The following is a 17,514-nucleotide window of genomic DNA, read 5'->3' as shown; positions in this document are numbered from 1 at the left end:
CTCTGTTGTATCCAAGGGTTTGGTAGGCGCGAGAGGCAAGAAAAGAAAACTTTCCTTCCCACATTATTGTGTTTGGATCCCAAGCCAGTCACGCTTATTGTGACTTATCCCCTCATATTTATCAAATTGCGTTTTTGGCACGATAGGAAGTTTCCTTTTTCAGCCTGGCCACTGCCCAGAGGAGCACGTTGCTGTGGGAGGCGCGGTGGACGTGCGGGAAGCGTCCAGCCGTGGCTGAGGAGGCCTTGTCCAGGCCCCAGGAGCAGGGAGGACACGATGTTCTCCCCAGGATTCCAGCGTGGTGCAGTGCATCCTCCCTTCCTTTACGTGGGAGCTGAAGGAGACCCCCAGACCAGGCTGGTTTTGGGGAGAAAACACGCCAGACTGGGTGTTCCAGCAAGTGTTCACCCAGGTGGGAAGAAGTGTCCCAAGGGCTGGCAGCAGTCCCCTGTCCCTGTTCCCCTGTGTTTTCCTTGCTGCAGCACCAGGAGCTACGAAGCCACAGTGGCCAGCAGGACGAATAACCTGGGAAAAGAAGCGTCCTGATAAATAAACACACCGGGTAGCAGGGGCTAAGAGTTGTCCAAGTGAGCTCCTCTCTGGAGAAAACCCACATCTGTTCCAGCCCCACAGCCTGCCAGTTCAGGAGCTGGGAGGTGTTCAAGCAGGCTCCGAGTGCTGGTGTGCTCCAGCACTCCAGATCCAAAATCTCCCTGCAGGAGGATCCCCACCAAGGGCAGCAGGAGTTCCCCCTTTCCCCTGCAGGAGCTTCCCAGCAGGAAACTCCCAGGAGCAGGACTGGGTTTCTCACCAAATTAGGTTTATAGCTTCAAGCACAGAGGCAGGGATTTGGGTTCTGAGGGGCAGAGCAGTGGTGGTGCTGCCACTGCAGGCTGTGCTCAGCTTTAGGGAACAAACAGCAGAGAATCCAGCAAGGTGAACAGAGCAGGAAATGCCCCGTTTTCTTTCTCCTGAGCCCTTCACGAGGAGGAAGCCTCACAAAAAGCCCTTTTCACACAGAGCCCTGTCCCTAAGGTCCCCCTGCACCCCTGTGTGGCCGAGGGCCCGTCAGCAGCCGCCGGTGCGGCTTGTGAAAATTTGCTTTATCACGCGTAAAAACACGAAGTGATATTTCAGCCCTCTTCACACAATGTCCCGATAAGGGGCAGGGAACAGGGCAGGTTCCTGTAATCTCAGCACCCAGGGAGAGATTTCCCCCAGCCAGGGGCAGGGGCCAGGCTCCGACCTCTGGCTAACGAAAGGAGGATAAGTGCTGGTCTGGCAGCTGCGTTCTGGGCATGTGAGGGGTAAATCTCTCCTTTCCCTGGCAGTGCCGCCGCGTTTCCTTCCTCGTCTCCCTGATAAAGGCTGGCCCAGGCTGCCATCCAGCCCGAGAGGCTCCCCTGGAGCTCCACGTGCTCTGGGTGAGATCCACACTCAACCCCTAAGGCCACCGGGGGCTTTTGAGTCTTTTCAGCGACACCTTTACCCTGTGTGTCCCTTCCTGGAGCTCCAGGGATGGAGTTTTGAGCGCTGTCAAGTGTTCCCTTCACACGCATCCACATTTCTGATGCCACTGAAAGTCTGGTGCTGGTTTGAAGTGCTGAGAGCTCTATGGAAATGCCTTTCCAAAAGGAGTCAGGAGGTCAGCCAAGCACCCCAAGGACAGTTGTTCCCAACACAGCAGCTACAGACAGCGCTGAGGAGTGAAAGGTCAAAATGTCCACTGCAAACTGGAGTGTTGTCACACCCTGGGAAGGGATGTTTCCACTGGGGGACTGGGGACGTGTTGCTGCCTTGCTATATCCTCCTCTGCAGGGTAAAGGAAGCTCTGTAAAGCGTGAAACGGGGATAAATCACATTTACAGCTTGCAGGAGACGTGGAACACGTTTAATGATGTTTACACATCCTTATGTCCTCTGTCTGTCCCAGTCTGCACCTGAGTGCTGATCTCAAACCAAACTGGTCCATTTATCTGTCCCAGTCTGCACCTGAGAGCTCAGCTCAAACCACCCTGGTCCTTCTGTCTGTGCCAGTGAAGATCAGGCCATTGAGGGCAGATTTTTGCTTTTCCCAAAGGCACAGAAGTGATGGAGCCTTTGGAAATGCCTGCTGGGCACACACAAAGCAGAGCCAGACTTGGGGGTCCCGAGTCCCAGTTACAGTCAAAATATTTGTGACAATAACTTGATCACCAGGCTTTTTGTGACTTTGGGCTGAAGGTTTGGGCAGAAGCGTTGGCACCGTGGGTGCCCGTGGGTTTCACAGTGGTTTCACCCCCTGGGAGGGATGCTGCAGGAGCAGGACGGGTATTGCAGGAGAGCAGAGAGCTGCAGTTCCTCATTCCCAGAGGTTTTAGGGTGTCCCAGGGGCTTCCAGCCCCTCGGGAGCTGCTGTGGGCAAGGCCAGGCTGAGGCAGCTCTGCCCAGGGGTGACAGAGCAGGGTCAATGCAGCCCTGGGAGCTCGCTGAGCCCCAAACCCTGGAGCTCATTAGTGCCGTGCCCTGAGCACTGTCGGGGCTGGCGAGGGGCAGCCCCGCTCCCCTGCCATCAACTCCCTGCTCATTATCTCCAAGGCACTAATTAGGGCCCGCAGAGGAGGCACAGGACACACAATCAATATTATTGGGCCAAATTTGCAGCTGGTGTAAATTGTTGACGGGCAGAGAACAAGAAAGCCCTGGGGAAAAGGAGGGAGCTCAGCCACCGTGGGTGGAAGCAGCTGCTTTCCCTGCCAGAACAACGTAAAAATGGATGCAAAGCTCCAGGGAATATTTAGGATTGCAGGCTGCATTTGCATGGTGTTGCTGGTTTGTGACTGTTTCAGCAGCTGAAAGTCAAAATGGAATAATTTCAACCCCTTTCAGCCTCTGCATCAGCCCGTGGGTCTCCAGGGAGCGTGGGCTCACGTTCCTGTGGATCAACAGGAGGGACTCAGAGCCCACCCAGTGCCACCCCAGCCATGCCAGGGACACCTTCCCCTGTCCCAGGCTGCTCCAAGCCCTGTCCAGCCTGGCCTTGGACTCTTCCAGAGATCCACAGCTGCTCTGGGCACCCTGTGCCAGGGTTTCCCATCCTCACAGGGAACAACTCCTTCCCAATAGCTAACCTAAACTCATTTTATCTACGTAATTTTTACCTCCATTTTACAAAATGGTATAAATTTCAAGAGCACAGTTATTTAATCCAACTCATTCTAAGATAAATTTTCACAAAACCTGGCCCTGCTAAAAGCAGGCAGAGCTGGGTCAGAGCTGCAGCTCTGCTCCCCAAAGCTTCACATCCCCAGCGTGCCCGGCCAGCCCTGGTGACAGCTCAGGAAACGGATTCCACCAAATCCCACAACAACTGATGGGAGCTGCTCTAATCTCTGGCAGATAAGGAGTTGCTACAGCAAAGCCAACATAAACCTGAGCTCCCTGGCAGGCTGGGCTGTTGTTTAGCTGCTGTTGCTAGCCAGCTACTGTACCTGATTGCAGAGACCACCCTGTGTCTAAACCTTCTCACTTAACTCGACACGTACATTTTCAACACCTTGTGAAGCTGCCAGCCTGGACAGGCTCAGTCACACAGAGCTGAAGGACATTGTCTGGGGAGCTGCAGGGAGCATCCCTCAGCCCTCATCCCTTCAACTTCCTCGTAATGCTAATTTTGAATGCTCCTTAATGTTAATATTGAATAAATGCTGCCCCAGCTGCCCAGCTACACTAAAACACGGCGTGTTGTCTCTGTTGGTCATCACAGAAAACAAAATACTGGGAGATAGGGAACAAGCCAACACCCTCCTGCTCAGGAAGCATTGCTCTGTGCCACGGAAATCCATTCCTCTCCTACAATTTCCTTTATTGCAGCCTTTTTGATTGCTTTTATCCCTCCTATTGCCTGTCTTTACTTCAAAAATACAATAAAGGTCCTGCTAAGCCCGGGGAATGCTGAGCAGGAGGTGGATCAGATTGTGCTGGGAACAGACTTGCACTGAACATCTCCTCAGGGCCAGAGACACCTGGGTGATGCCTGGGCCACGCCAGGGCTCACCCCAACCCTTCCGACACCCAGGAGAATCACACCAGGATCCTGCAGGGTGAGTACAGGGCAAGCACCGCAGCATTTCTGCTTTTAGCCACAAAGCAGGAGTTTGGGTAAGGTGAGGGGGATGTTTTGTGCTTTCTGTGACACAGCACCTCCCTGGCTGCCCTGCCTGGAAACACCCAGCTGTGGCCAGAGGCACTAATACCCAACAACAATCCTCTCCACATCATAAACCCCTTCTTCAAGGGGTGCTGATAAGAATTTCCATTTTTAGTCCAGGGCAAATGAAGCATTCAGCCTTTATTTGTTGCTGCTGCACTTGAAGAGGGAGCAGAAGCTAATTTTTTAACTTTTCCTGTAAATAATGCATTAATGAAGACAGATGGGTCAGCAACATAAACAAAAGCTCTATCTCAGGCTGGTTTTGTTCTGGTTTTGTTTCCCAATATAGTAAGCAGGCCACCACCACCCCGGTTCCCATCCTATTAACAGTGTTTGCACTCCAAATGTTGAACTGGGTTGTAAGGAAGTTTAAATTAACACTGGACTGTAGTTTTTCAAATGTTTGAAGCAGATGTTCAAGTGCCTTTTTTTTTTTTTTTTTTTTTAGTTTTTCCCCCCTCTCTAAAATCCCAGTAGATTTTGCAGGGCTTTGGTTCAATGTTATGTCACAGAAAATCCTAAACTCAGCTCTGCCATCGTGCTGTGGGTAACCCAGGCACCAACCTGCCTGGGGCTGTCAAAAATCACCTTTTGGTAATCAAATCCTTTGGTAATTCCGAATTACCAAATCCTTTGGTAATTCTGCACGGCTGCAGGCTCTGGATCGCTTTGCTCTCTGAGCAGTCTCAGAAGGGCAGTGCAGCAGCTTTGGGGAGGAGAAATTTGGGATAGGTTCTGGCTACTGCTTTGGATGTTTTTTCCAGAGTGAGCTCGGTTTTGGGGAGGTTCACCTCACGCCTTTAGAGGGTGCTGCTCACCTGGCAGGGCACAGAGGTGTGGAAAGAGATGTGTCCACAACATCGAGGAATGCGATTTTCCCCCCAAGATTGGCATTTGGGCACCCCGAGATGGGCTGGGCAGAGCCAGGGAGAGGGGTGCCCTGCTCTCCTGGCTGAGCAGGCTCTCAGAGCACCCCAAAGAGCCCAGAGCAGGGCAGGGCCAGGAGAACCACCCTGAGCTGTCAGACCCTCCAGAAGGTGGGAATGTGTCTCCTCCATCAGCTGCACTGCAGAGTGAGCCTGGAGCCGGGGTCCCACCCAGGCAGGCTCTGGGGAAAAATCGATTTGAGGAATTGTAGCCCACGTGCAGAGAGCTCCGAGATGGGGATCCCCTGAGGGAACCTCAGCCCTCCAAGTGCTTGGTGAAATCTGCCCTGGGTGCTGAGTGTTGGCCCAGGAGACACGGCTGTCACTGTTCCTGCCCAGCCCCAGCAGAGAAGAGGAGGATGTGTTCAGGTGGCCCAGGAGACACGGCTGTCACCGTTCCTGCCCAGCCCCAGCACAGAGGAGGAGGATGTGTCCAGGTGGCCCAGGAGACACGGCTGTCACCGTTCCTGCCCAGCCCCAGCAGAGAAGAGGAGGATGTGTTCAGGTGGCCCAGGAGACACGGCTGTCACCGTTCCTGCCCAGCCCCAGCACAGAGGATGTGTCCAGGTGGCCCAGGAGACACGGCTGTCACCGTTCCTGCCCAGCCCCAGCACAGAGGAGGATGTGTCCAGGTGGCCCAGGAGACACGGCTGTCACCGTTCCTGCCCAGCCCCAGCACAGAGGAGGATGTGTTCAGGTGGCCCAGGAGACACGGCTGTCACCGTTCCTGCCCGGCCCCAGCACAGAGGAGGATGTGTCCAGGTGGCCCAGGAGACACGGCTGTCACCGTTCCTGCCCGGCCCCAGCACAGAGGAGGATGTGTCCAGGTCCAAGCTCTTCTGGAGGCTCTGTGTGTGTGTGTGTGGATTTAAGAGCAGCAATCCAAGACCAAAGCTCTTCCCTCAGCTCCCTCACTGAGCTGCTCTCCAGCCTCTTCCTCTCTGGGATTATTTGTTTTTCTCCCACCCCTTTGCCTGAAAGCACTGCCTGGAATTTTATACAGCATCCAGCAAAAAAGGGGCTGCACAGCTGCTCACCATTTTTATCCATGTTCAGCTAGAAAGAGATGACAGCAAAAATCCTACTGATGCTGATGATTTTGGCAAGACAGGGTTGCTTCAGTGGCTAACAATAATTCAGAGATGGATGGATGGGTGGATGGATGGATACTCCCACCATGAAGCCATATTTTCCCAAAGCTTTCTAAAATTAAGATTGAATTGAAGATTAAAGTCGAACATCTGCTAATATGCTGAGATAAAATAGATCAGAAATGAAAGGAGAATCAATGCACACCAAAATTTAATGTGACAAATAAAATCTTTTAGAAACAGAAGTCACAGTACTAATGTGGATGGATGGATGGGTGGAAGGAACATAGAAACAAAGAAAATGAAAACATGCAGTGGAACATTTTTTTCAGGGATTCCTGGGACTGCCAGCTTGGGAGCCCTGGCTCTTGTCACACCCTCACCCTGTTATTTGTGTGTTGTGTCTACTTGGACAGGGGCTTTAAAGCCAAGCACCTCTGAACTTGCAGAAACAGCCTTGATTTGCTGCTTGGGGAAAGCTCCTTAGGAAATAACTGCCCTCCTGTTTTTTTACTCTGATCTCTGTCATGGAACTGCATGAACATCCAAGAAATGCCTTTTCAGAGTTATGTTGAAAAGGGCAAAGGGAGGATTTTGCTCATGAAGCAGCTGTGGAGTCCTGACAGACACCCCTGATAAATGAAACACCACTCCCAGCAGTTCTGATCTCAGGTGCAGCTGAAGGATTCAAGAGATGCTCAGTTTTCTCCCAGAACAGCACAGAGACACAGCTTTACTCCTTCACCTCAATCTCAGGCTGAAATCCTCCTCCATCAGCAGGACAGTCCTCATTTCTTTAGGAAGAGAAGTTACATCAACAGGCTGCCTGCCCCCTAATTCTGAAGGACCACCGTTGGTATTTATTGACAATTTCACTGATCTTGTAGAAGTTCACCCGTGCAGCTGATCAAATGACACGTGGCCTGTGTTTGCTGTGTACCTGAACGCTCCTCAGACTCTGCTGTGCTCCAGCAAATCTCTGCCAGCCGAGGACAGAGTGAATCTCCGACAGACACAGTGTGCAGGCCCTGCTCTGCCCTGCCATGTGCTCCCGTGAGAATTTAGTGACACTTCACATTTTTGTGGGGATTGCAGGGGGTTTTTTATTGGTTTTGAGGCACAGCTTTCCCTGCAGCCTGCTGAGAGCCGTTGGTGCAGTCAGGGAAGGACGGGGAAAGCAGGGAGGGCACATCTCTGCCACGGCAGCGCCCGCAGAAATGAGATGATAAAAGCAAATGTCGGATTATCTCCCTAATGCTGGATTATCACTCCTAACAAGGTGAATGGCTTGTCTTGGCAAATGGCTTCATAAGAATCGTGGATAGTTTTGAAAGGGCCTGTGTGGTCACACTTCAGCCGTTGGCTGCTGCAGCCGATGTCAGCAGAGCAAATGTCACACCTCTCCCGAATTCCTCCAGCGTGCCATGAGCCACGGGCTCCCATTGCAGAGTGGCCAAGGTCTGTCAGGGCTGTCACTCACCCACAGGGTGAGCAATAAAGCAATATCACAGCCCAGCGTGCGGGCCACTATCTGGAGACTGCAGAACTCTACAATAAACGACACAGCTGAGCACTTAGAGCTGTGATAGCCCCGCAAGAGGAGCTGTAAATTGGATGAGACCATACTCCAGAACTCCACTGAAATCACTGCAGTGAGGGAGCAGCTCTGCAAGCAAGGGGGATTTCAAGTAGAATTTACGAGTATCCAGGGGAGGTAAAAAAGTGAGCAGCCTCACTCTCTGTGCCACACAACTCAACAGAGAGATTCCATGTAGAGTAGGATCAGTTTTATCCGAGTGGGATTACACTCACGCACAAAAAATAAAACATTCTGTATTCTACATTATATTACAAAGGCAGGCAGTCAATAAATAGGTAAATAAATTATGGGAAGCGCAGAAGAGCATGTGTGAAAATGGGTGAAATTTGGCTTAGTTGGTGTGTGATAAAGTCTTGGGTGTTCATTCCCATGAAGTGTTGGAGTGATTCTTTCAAAGACCCTTATCACTTCCAGGGAAGATAACTTTCCCTTAAAAGTGTAAAACAGATGCAGGGACAGTACGGTAGGCTCTGGTACAGGCTAAAAGAGTCAACATCACTTACACTTTCCCAAGAATCTGACAAATTTGCAGCTTAGTATAAATAAAGTGACGGGTCTATTGTTTCTCAGCCCCGACACCTCCTTATCACCACGATTTGTTGCAGAAGAGTGGTGGAAACATGGCATGTGACTCCATCTCTGGAGCCTGGGGGGAGGAATACCCCTGTGAAGGGACAGTTCTGCACTTACAGAGGGGAAGATGCTCGTGTCCCACTGGCACCACGGGCTCTGCTGGCCTGGCACTGCTGGGCCCTTCCAGTCGGATTGTGCAGCTGCATCTCCTGGGATTTACTGGCTGGGAACGGGCACTGCTTCTTAGCTGGGAGCAATTTCAAGGACAATTTTAGCTGGTACAATTCCAAGGGTTCAGGGAATTTATTGCACTTCCTTCTGCCACCTAAAGCTCTGGCCCTTGAGAGCAGCAAAGCCAGAGCTGCCTCAGAGTGATCTTGTAATAAACCTGCCCAGGGGGAATTTCTCACCTTGGCCCTTGCCTGGCACTGCTCCTGGACCATCTGCTTTCCTAAGAAAGGTGGAAAGGGAATGGTGCCCTTCTGCTCCAGATGCCAAATCATCCCTGCCAGTTGCCTTTGACTGAAACGGGGAAAGAGTGAAGAAAGTGAAGAAAAAAGGAAAACAAACCACCTTCTTTGTGCCTTAGTGATTCAGGAGCTTGAGAATGATCAGGACATAAGATCTACAGAGATAGATTAAGAAAAAAATGAGCATGTAAAGATCTTTATGAAGGATTACAGAACACTGAACAATCTAGGTGTGATTGCCCATCACTCTCATATCTTTAACAGCTCTGGAAAGCCCTGGAGATGCCAATCAACATTGATAAAGTACAAAAATATGCCTTTATTTCCATGAATTTGGATGTGCCCTTTGGCACCGAGAGCCCTCCCAAACAATCCAGTGATCAGCTCCATGCCCTGGCAGGAGGAGAAACTCCGATCTGGACAGCGAAGAGCAGCGAGAAGGAAGCAAAGGAACAAAATATACAATCCCTACACGACGTGCCCATTCCCCGTGGCAGGAAACATACAATTATCTGTACAGGCCTCATTAAATAACCTCATTAAATAGGAAATCCCAAATGTACAAATTTACAGACTGAATCATTAAATACTCACCCCCCCGTGCCCTCCCCGCGCGCGCGTTCCCTCCTACTATCTGCAGCCGCACTCTGACACCACCATGCCCTCGTACTTGAACTTGTAGGTGACCACCCCTGCATCCAAGTAGAGGATAGAGATGGGGTCGAGTTTGGTGGGCACGCAGCAGGCCTTGGAGGCTTTCTGGGGGTTCTTCAGGTGAACCAAAGTCTTGACTATGGCGTGCTTGGTTGGCGTGACGTGCTCTGTCAAGGGGTAGGCGCACACCCCATGGCACTCGTAAGCTTCGTAGCCCGCCGGGGCGATGATCCAGGAGTCCCAGCCGATCTCCTTGAAGTCGATGTAGAGCGGGGTCTTTTTGCAGTAGTTGCCTTTGGCGTTCCTCCGGATGCGGGCGGTGGAGTCGTAAATGATGTTGGAGCGCATCTGGAGCAGCGCCTCCTCCCCGGGCTGGTCGTGGAAATTGCCAACCTCCAGGTTCTCCAGGCCCAGGAACTGCTCGTGGTCGATCATCTCATTCAGCTCTTCCTTCTCCTCCTTTCTGTCGTTGCTTTGGTCGTCAGAGTACACAACCAACAGGGGCAGGTGCTTGGCCTCGGAGTTGATGTCGATATCGAGTTTCCCTTCCCCGTTCTGCTCCTCCCCCTCCCTGCTCTCGATGTGAACTTCCAGCCGGTGCGTGGTCAGCCCTGCCCTGCGCCAGCGCCGGATGGCCTCGGTCACCTCGAAGCTCTCCCACTCGCTGCTCGTGCCGTAGATGTGCCTGGAGGCCAGGGCCACCAGCTTCCTCTCTTCCCCAGCCCCCACGTGGATGTTCTCCAGCACTTCGAAGATGGTGACCTTCCTGTCGAGCCCTTCGTAGAGCCTCTGGTCCCTCTCCACCAGGGTGTAGAGCCTCAGCTCGGCCATGGTGATCTCCTCGTGGTGAGGGATGGAAACGTTGAACAGCAGCGGGTATTTCCGAGTTCCCGTCACGCCTACAGGGTGGGAATCCAAGTCTGGAAGGGACAAAAAACAAATGTTTTAGGAGAGTCAATGCGTCCACAAACACACGCACTGAGGGGCATCCAGCATGCTGGGATTCACCTGGACAGCTCCAGGAAATTGTTTCTTCAGCACTTCCCACAGCTGTACTTGGAAAAAGGGCTGGGGTTATTTCAGATGTGTAAGGACTACAAGGTCCCAGACATGCTACAGACATGGATTCAGTGATCCTCCTTCTGGCTCCAGGGTTTTCAGGGACTTCCTTGACAAGTGGAAGGTTTACATATTAAAAATGTGTAGCCTAATAATGACATAGAAATCACTTCTAGGCTGCTGCACAGCAATTACTTCACAAACAAGGGGAAACATTCATTGGTGCCAGCACGAAATGGACAACATATAATCTGCAAACACAAGAAATGTGTGTGCTGCAGTGTTCCTGTGCTAGCAGGAATTCCCTGCTGCTCAAACACCCCTCACACACGGAAAGGGCCAAGCACCTGGGGAGGAAAAGCTGCTTTGGAAGATGGTTTGCATCAGGAAGAGCAGGTGGTGACACCTGGGCGACCTGGCAGCCACAGCGACCCCACCACGGGCCCCGTGGGCTTTGGTGAGCAGCAGCACAGGTGGGAAGGACAAAGTCTGGTGTCACCTGGTGTCACCTGGGCTGCACTGCTGCTGTCTGCACGGCAACATTCATTTCTTGCCACAGCGCAGGATCTGCTCGCGAGGGTGCGTTTGCTGCAGATTGGGACACAGGGGCCGTAACTATAATTAATGCAAAGGCAAATTGTTTGTGACCTGTTACTGCCTTCATCTCTGCCCTCCCCAGTTTTTCTGTGTTTGTAAAAAAATGACTCTGATAAAGCCACAAGGCCTGGCCATGCTCCACCAGTGCACTTAGGCAAGTTGAGAACTTCAGCACGTGACTTGTGCTGTTTCACTCCAGTTTGGAGGCTTTGAGGCACCTGCCTTTATCTTTTCTTCTTCTTCTTATTTTTTTTCATTTTGCATTTTCATCTCTTCACAAATAAAAAGAGGGGAGAGTCTGCTTGCATTTCCCTGCCAGTTGGTGAAGGTGGGAGCAGGACCCGCTGTGCAGAGGCAGGGAGGGAGCAGACCCTGAGCGCTCTCATACAGCCAGGATGTGACTCTGCTCTCCAGCTGGGAAGTCCACAGGGTGCCAGACCTCCTTCCATTTCCAGTACACCCCTGGGAGCATTGGGAAGGGAGATCTGGAGTCCGTAGGAAAAGAAAAATTTCCCTTAAAACTTTGTTTCAAGTATTAAGCACTGATTACAGCCCAATTTACAGCTAAACTCTTATGGTCTACAGGTTAAAACAAAGCTAATTCCAGCCATGCCAACTGTTATATTTCTATAATAAAGGATTCAATGGATAGCAATGAAACTGGGATTACTGCCAGTTTTCAGCAGGCAGGTGAACAAAACAATTCCATGGCCAGTTTCTCTTTGTCCTCATTGCAAGCAATTAATTCCTCTATCAAAAGAGCTCTGTAGCATGAAAGGAATGGTTCTTAGTTATCCAGACTTTGAGGACACACAAAAACCATGAACTACACAGTCCTTAAACTGCTTGTATTTGTGAAGCTGTGCTCCCAGCAGCAGTCTCGCTTTGCATCGTGCTGGTTTGGATTGGAAGAGAGAAAATCTGAAATGGCAGGAATTAAAGGTGAGCTTTCCCCATTTGCTGCAGAATTTCTGCAAGAGGCACAGCAGGACAGCAGAGAGCTGCCAACACCACCTGGCAAAGGTCAGTCTGTGCCATAACCCTCCAACAAATTTCTCCACACTGGGGAAAAGGAGATGTAAAGAAACTTTAAATCACAGTGCAGAAATCCACTGCTGGTAAAGGGTGCCTGGGCCTGGCAGGAGATGGGAGCAGAACAGAGCTTTGGGAGTCTCTCCTGGCATCTCACTGCCCTGCAGAACTCAGGTGACTTCCACTCAGCCTCTCCTCACAGCTCATCATTTTGAAACTGCAAATGTGGAGGAAAAAGCAATAATGTCTTTAACCTCATTAATTAAATGAACAGAGGGTGAGAGAGGCCCCATGGCAGCTTGAACAGCCACATGTGCCCCATGGCAATTGAACATGAATCAAAACACTTGCTTTTGCCATGTGGATTAATGGATACTTGGAATTGTTTAGTTGAAAAATGTTTCTAGTATAAAAACATTTATTTTTTTAATGTGTTGGTGTAGAAAGGTATTGGCAAATTATTGAATATTAGTGCTGAAGCCTTAGCTTGTCCTTGTTGAACTGAGGGGAATGTGGAAGGAAAAACAGAGGAAAGAAGAGAGGGAAATGGCACAAGGAAAAACAGAGGAAAGAAGAGAGGGAAATGGCACAAGGAAAAACAGAGGAAAGAAGAGAGGGAAATGGCACAAAGGCATTTGCTCCGTTGGTTGGAGCAGGGGGTAAATAATGCCAAGGTAATGTCTTTGATCCCTGTGTGAGCCATTCTCTTGGAAGTTGGATTTGATGATCCTTTTGCGTCCCTTTCAACTCACAGTATTCTGTGGTTCTGGGATAACTAGGTTTCTTCAGGTTTTGTTTGTTTTTATCAGGATATAGTCTGGTACTCCAATGTAAAACCTATTGGTTATCCAAAATTCCTCTTCACTTACTTTTGTTTATTTTCTGGACTGTGCATCGATGGCAAAGGAGGAAAACTTTACAAATGCCATGGGGTTCAACAGTGAGAAGGCATTAACAGGATGCTGTTCCTGATAAAGCTCATAATTTAAAAATATTTCACTTGAAAATACACTTTGAACAGTGTGTAAAAATGAGTCTTGCCTTAAATTCAAATATTACTTAAGGTAACCATTTAAAAAAACAATCAGCTGATTACAAATTATATTTGTCACTATGGGGATAAAGAAATTGATGAACTGTAATTACACTTGGTGCTGCCCCAATGTTAAAGACACACCTTCCCCCAAATCTCTACAGTCTCCAGAGCAAAGGACAAAGAAGTCTCCCACCAGAGCTGGGGTCTGGGCAGCCCTGCCACAGCTGCTGATTTCCAAGGCCATCCTCACCAAAGGCCTTTTCCCCAGCACACTTCTTGCTTTGTACCTGCTCAGGACATTCCCCACTGGCTCTAAGGCCGCTCCTTTCTATCCATTCTCCCAGAGATGAGCAGCTCTTACCTTCGTTCTTGAAGCTCCTGATGATGTTTGCAGAAGGCATCGATGTCCTGTCTGTGGCAAACCTGTTGTACAGCTCTAGCATGTACTCTGGCGGGTCTACCTTGGCCGACTCGTGCAGGGGGATGTCGGAGAGGTTCAACGTCTTCAAGAACTCATTTTTCATGTTCTGGAGCAGCGTGTTGAAATCAACCCCATCTTGCTCGGAGAGGATCTCATCAAAAAGAGGCACGTCTTCCTCCAGGGAGGAGTGCTCCAAGCTCAGGATGGGACTGCAGGCTGCAAGGTGAACCAGGAGGGAGAGGACAGCCCAGAGCTGGAGGACGACAGAATCCATGGCTTCGCCCGCGCCTCCAACCGCGCTCAAGGAGCTCTGGCTCTGGTGCGGGCTCGGTGGCGGTTTTATCCGCTGGGCTGTGTCACGCAGGGATGACAAGTTTGGAAGCTCTTGTCTTGAAGCTTGTGATCCGTCCTGTCTGTCTCCCCTTCCCCCTCCCCAAAACCAGGTCTCGGTAATTGGATCTCGCTCTCCTCTATGGCCGCCTTGCCTCTCTTATCTCGGCCAGTGGAAGCTGCTCACCAGATTTGTTGCTATCTCGCCATCCCCTCTCCCTTAATGAGCGTTTTGTAAACATTCTGTGAGGGACTCTCAGAGATAGGACAAGTTTCTCCTCGGAGAGGAGCTGCCCTTCCTTTCTCCCTCCCGGTAGCTGACTTTGCCCGCTGTACGTGAACCGTTTCCGTCCGCGCGGCTTTCAGGCGAGCACGAGAATCCCACAGAGCCTCTCTCCAAATGCACCCATTTCACACCAAGGGCAAACAACAGCTCCCTCTGCCCTTTGCAAAGCTATTTTAGAGTCAGGTCTTTACATTAAGAAGGAGTTTCTTTGGGAAAAATTCTGTTCTTCTGCAAAGCTTGGGAGAAGAGCTGTGGTGCTACCACCAGGCCCTGGATGCAGAGAAGAGCTCAGGGTGAGCAAGGAGAATCACATCCCCTGAGGAGCAGGGAGTTGGACTTGGTGATCCTCCGGGGTCACTTCCAACTTGAGGTACTCCATGATTCCATGACTGGAGTATTTGTAAACGACTCAGAAAATCTTTATTTCATTCATCTTTCGTATGTGACTTGGCAAATCACAGTTATACTTGCTTTAGTCACAGCACTGCTAAATAAAAAATTATTGAAAACACACAAAGGCCAACAGGTGACTCTGATTTCAGGTTCTCACCAATTCAAACAGCTCAGGGATACAGTTGGAGAATACAGAAATGACTTTGCAAAAACACGTGCTAAAATTAGTGGTGCTTTTTGTGTTAGCGTGCAAATTCAACAAAAAGTGAGTAGTGTGCAGGCAAAAATTGGTCTGGTTCATGGATAACAAACAATGTCCACTTAAATCTCCCTGCTCCCCACAGACTCTCCGAAGTGCTCTTGTTTTGGCAGCGTGGCCAGAGCTCAGCGCCTGCCCCCGAGGGGTTCAGCACTCAAGATAAAGAGGCATTTCTGCTCGTGCTGCAGAGCTTTTCCTTGCAAGCACTAAGAACTTTACCCAAGGACTAAACCACTGACCTGCTGGGTTTTCTGGACTCTGCTTTTTGTCTGAGCACGTCCATCGACACGCTGCCCCATCACTGCAATTTTCTTCCTTTGTCATTTGCACAGATCTGTCACAAACAGCCACAACAATGAGATCCATGCTCAAGGCATGCCTGTTTTAAATTAATCCTCCATGATTTTATTTAAATATCAATATTTTTGTGAAAGTCATGTGAAGTGTGGCTGTCAGAGAGGCAGACACTGACATGGCATTTTAACCTTGTTTTATTCAACTTTGCTTCTTCTGAATGTGGGAAACCTGTTGCCATTTCCCACCCTGCAGGTATGACTGTGTAAAGCAAAAATCAATGTGAGCACAAGGATCTCACACCCAAGTGTCTTCTTGCCTCGGTGGCTCATTAGGAACACAATTCCTGCTCAGACATTCCAAGTATTTTTGCATTTCTGCTCTGGTTTTGATAAGCCCTTGAACAATGGCAGAGTGCAGGGGTTGTACACAAAGCAGCTTGTGCTGGGTTTCCTGACTTATTCCATGTAGACCCTGCTGGGGATTTGCCAGATGAAGGATACCCAGAGAGCACATATGGTATAAAAGCAGCTTCCTGTTTTCTTAAGCTGCAGGCTGATGATTTTAACACACTGATAATTTTTTTTTTTTCTGATTTGAATTGTGTAACAGAAGGGCTTTATTTCATGTCACTGAAACGGTTTGTCCTTTTTTCCCCTGATAAGCACTTCAACTTACCCACACAAGAATCCTAGAAAGAAGTTGCTTTCCCAAAAAAATCAGTGCTCAGATCAGTCAGTGCTCAGATTTTTCCCAAAAACCAATGACCTCAGATCACCTGAAGAGGGAACATCAGTAAGCATCACAGCTGAGCCATGATTCAATCTGCAGCACCAAGGACCCCCCTGCGCCAGCAGCAGGTGCTCACTGGGCAGCCTGGGCTGCAGAGAGGTCACAGCAAGGTCCCTTGGCCAAGGGATGCACAAGATCCTGAGGGTGGCACGCCTCTCTGGCAAGAAGGAATTGAAGCATCTTCACCCTTCCTTAGCCTGTTTTTTGGGAGGGAACACTTGCCCTCAGCCAGAGGCTCGGAGCAGCCTCGCAGGGGGAACCTTGCCCAGGAGAAGGTGATCATTCCCCACCTGTAAACTCATATGGGTTTTGGTTCAGCAGTCCATATCTTAAAAATTTCATTAGATTGTTGCTGCATAGCAGGCTTCTTTTAAAATGTGTAAAAATGTTTCTCTGGTTCTTTTTTTTTAATTATTTTTTCAGGAATTTTAGGTCAAGGCTGCTCCCTAATCAGAGACCTCAATCACACCACTGCAGGGAAGCAGCAGAGGGATGCAAACGTGCTGTAGCAACCACAGCATGTGATTTGAGGTTTTCCAAAATACAGGGATGGAATTATTGCAAAAATGCCCCACAAAGGTTCCTGTCAGGAGATAGCTGTGGCATGAGGTAACTGCTGGGTGTGAGATGGGAGATAAAGAGGAGTGTGACACTGACAGTGTGATGAGCTTGCAGTGGAATAACTAAAATTAGTTTCCATTCCTGCATCTGCCCAAGTCCTTATTCCTGTATGCCTTGGTTCATGGATTCCCTGTCCATAAATGGGCTCTTCCCAGGGGCTCAATTCCCATTTCAGATGGCACTGGAAAATGAAAGGATGGTATTTATTGAAAGGGTGGGTGGCGGGTGGGAAACATGGCAGTGCATTATAGCCTGTGTGGTCAAGAAAAAAAATCAGGGAGAAGAAGGAAAGGGAGAAGGCTGGGCAGCCACCAGGACAGGGAACTCCTAAAACTGAGGGACAGCAGCTCCTCCTGACCCAGGGAATTCCTTAACCTGTGTGAGAGCAGCTCCTGACCCAGGGAATTCCTTAACCTGGGTGAGAGCAGCTCCTGACCCAGGGAATTCTTAACCTGGGTGCCACCAGCTCCTCCTGACCTGGAGCACCCCTGGCTTCATGTGGGGAGCCCAGGGCTCCTCTTCCTCAGCCTTTCCCAGGCAGGTGAGAAGGATGGGGACCCCACAAACCAGCAGGACACACAAACTACCTGCAATGCCTCTGGAAATTCTCTTTTCCCCCTCCTTCCATCCTGCTGGGGTGGCAGAAGCTCCAGGGCAGGACTGCATCCCCGTGCATTTGCTCCAGAACAACCTGGGCTGGTCGCGGGTCAGCGGCCACGTGGCAGCACAGGGAAGTGAGGAGAAGCTGTGAGAAGCCAGTGCAAAGCCTGAGGAACTGAAACAGAAAGAAAAGAGCTGGAAAAAATAGCTGGACATGGCCTTGATGTCAGTGTCCTGTCAGTCACGTGCAGCAGAGGCCCTACGAGCTCCCAGCTCCCGCTGTGCTCG

At 50.2% G+C, this 17,514-nt stretch overlaps 1 protein-coding gene across 1 annotated transcript; it reads right to left on the bottom strand.

The window, feature by feature from the left end:
* Nucleotides 1–6,408: 6,408 nt before the first annotated feature.
* BMP10 (bone morphogenetic protein 10) lies at nucleotides 6,409–14,080 on the bottom strand. The gene is made up of 2 exons (XM_085559271.1): nucleotides 13,592–14,080; nucleotides 6,409–10,426 (listed from the first exon to the last, which is right to left on the bottom strand). Exons 1-2 carry the CDS (start codon nucleotides 13,923–13,925, stop codon nucleotides 9,483–9,485), a joined length of 1,278 nt encoding a protein of 425 aa, XP_085415397.1. The 5' UTR covers nucleotides 13,926–14,080; the 3' UTR covers nucleotides 6,409–9,482.
* Between the last annotated feature and the right edge of the window lie 3,434 nt (nucleotides 14,081–17,514).

The sequence above is a fragment of the Lonchura striata genome, chromosome 22 (assembly GCF_050655825.1).
Source record: "Lonchura striata isolate lonStrDom1 chromosome 22, ASM5065582v1, whole genome shotgun sequence".
Lineage (NCBI taxonomy): Eukaryota > Metazoa > Chordata > Aves > Passeriformes > Estrildidae > Lonchura > Lonchura striata.
Note: the sequence above shows the minus strand (reverse complement) of the source record. Positions and strands in the feature narration are given on the sequence as shown.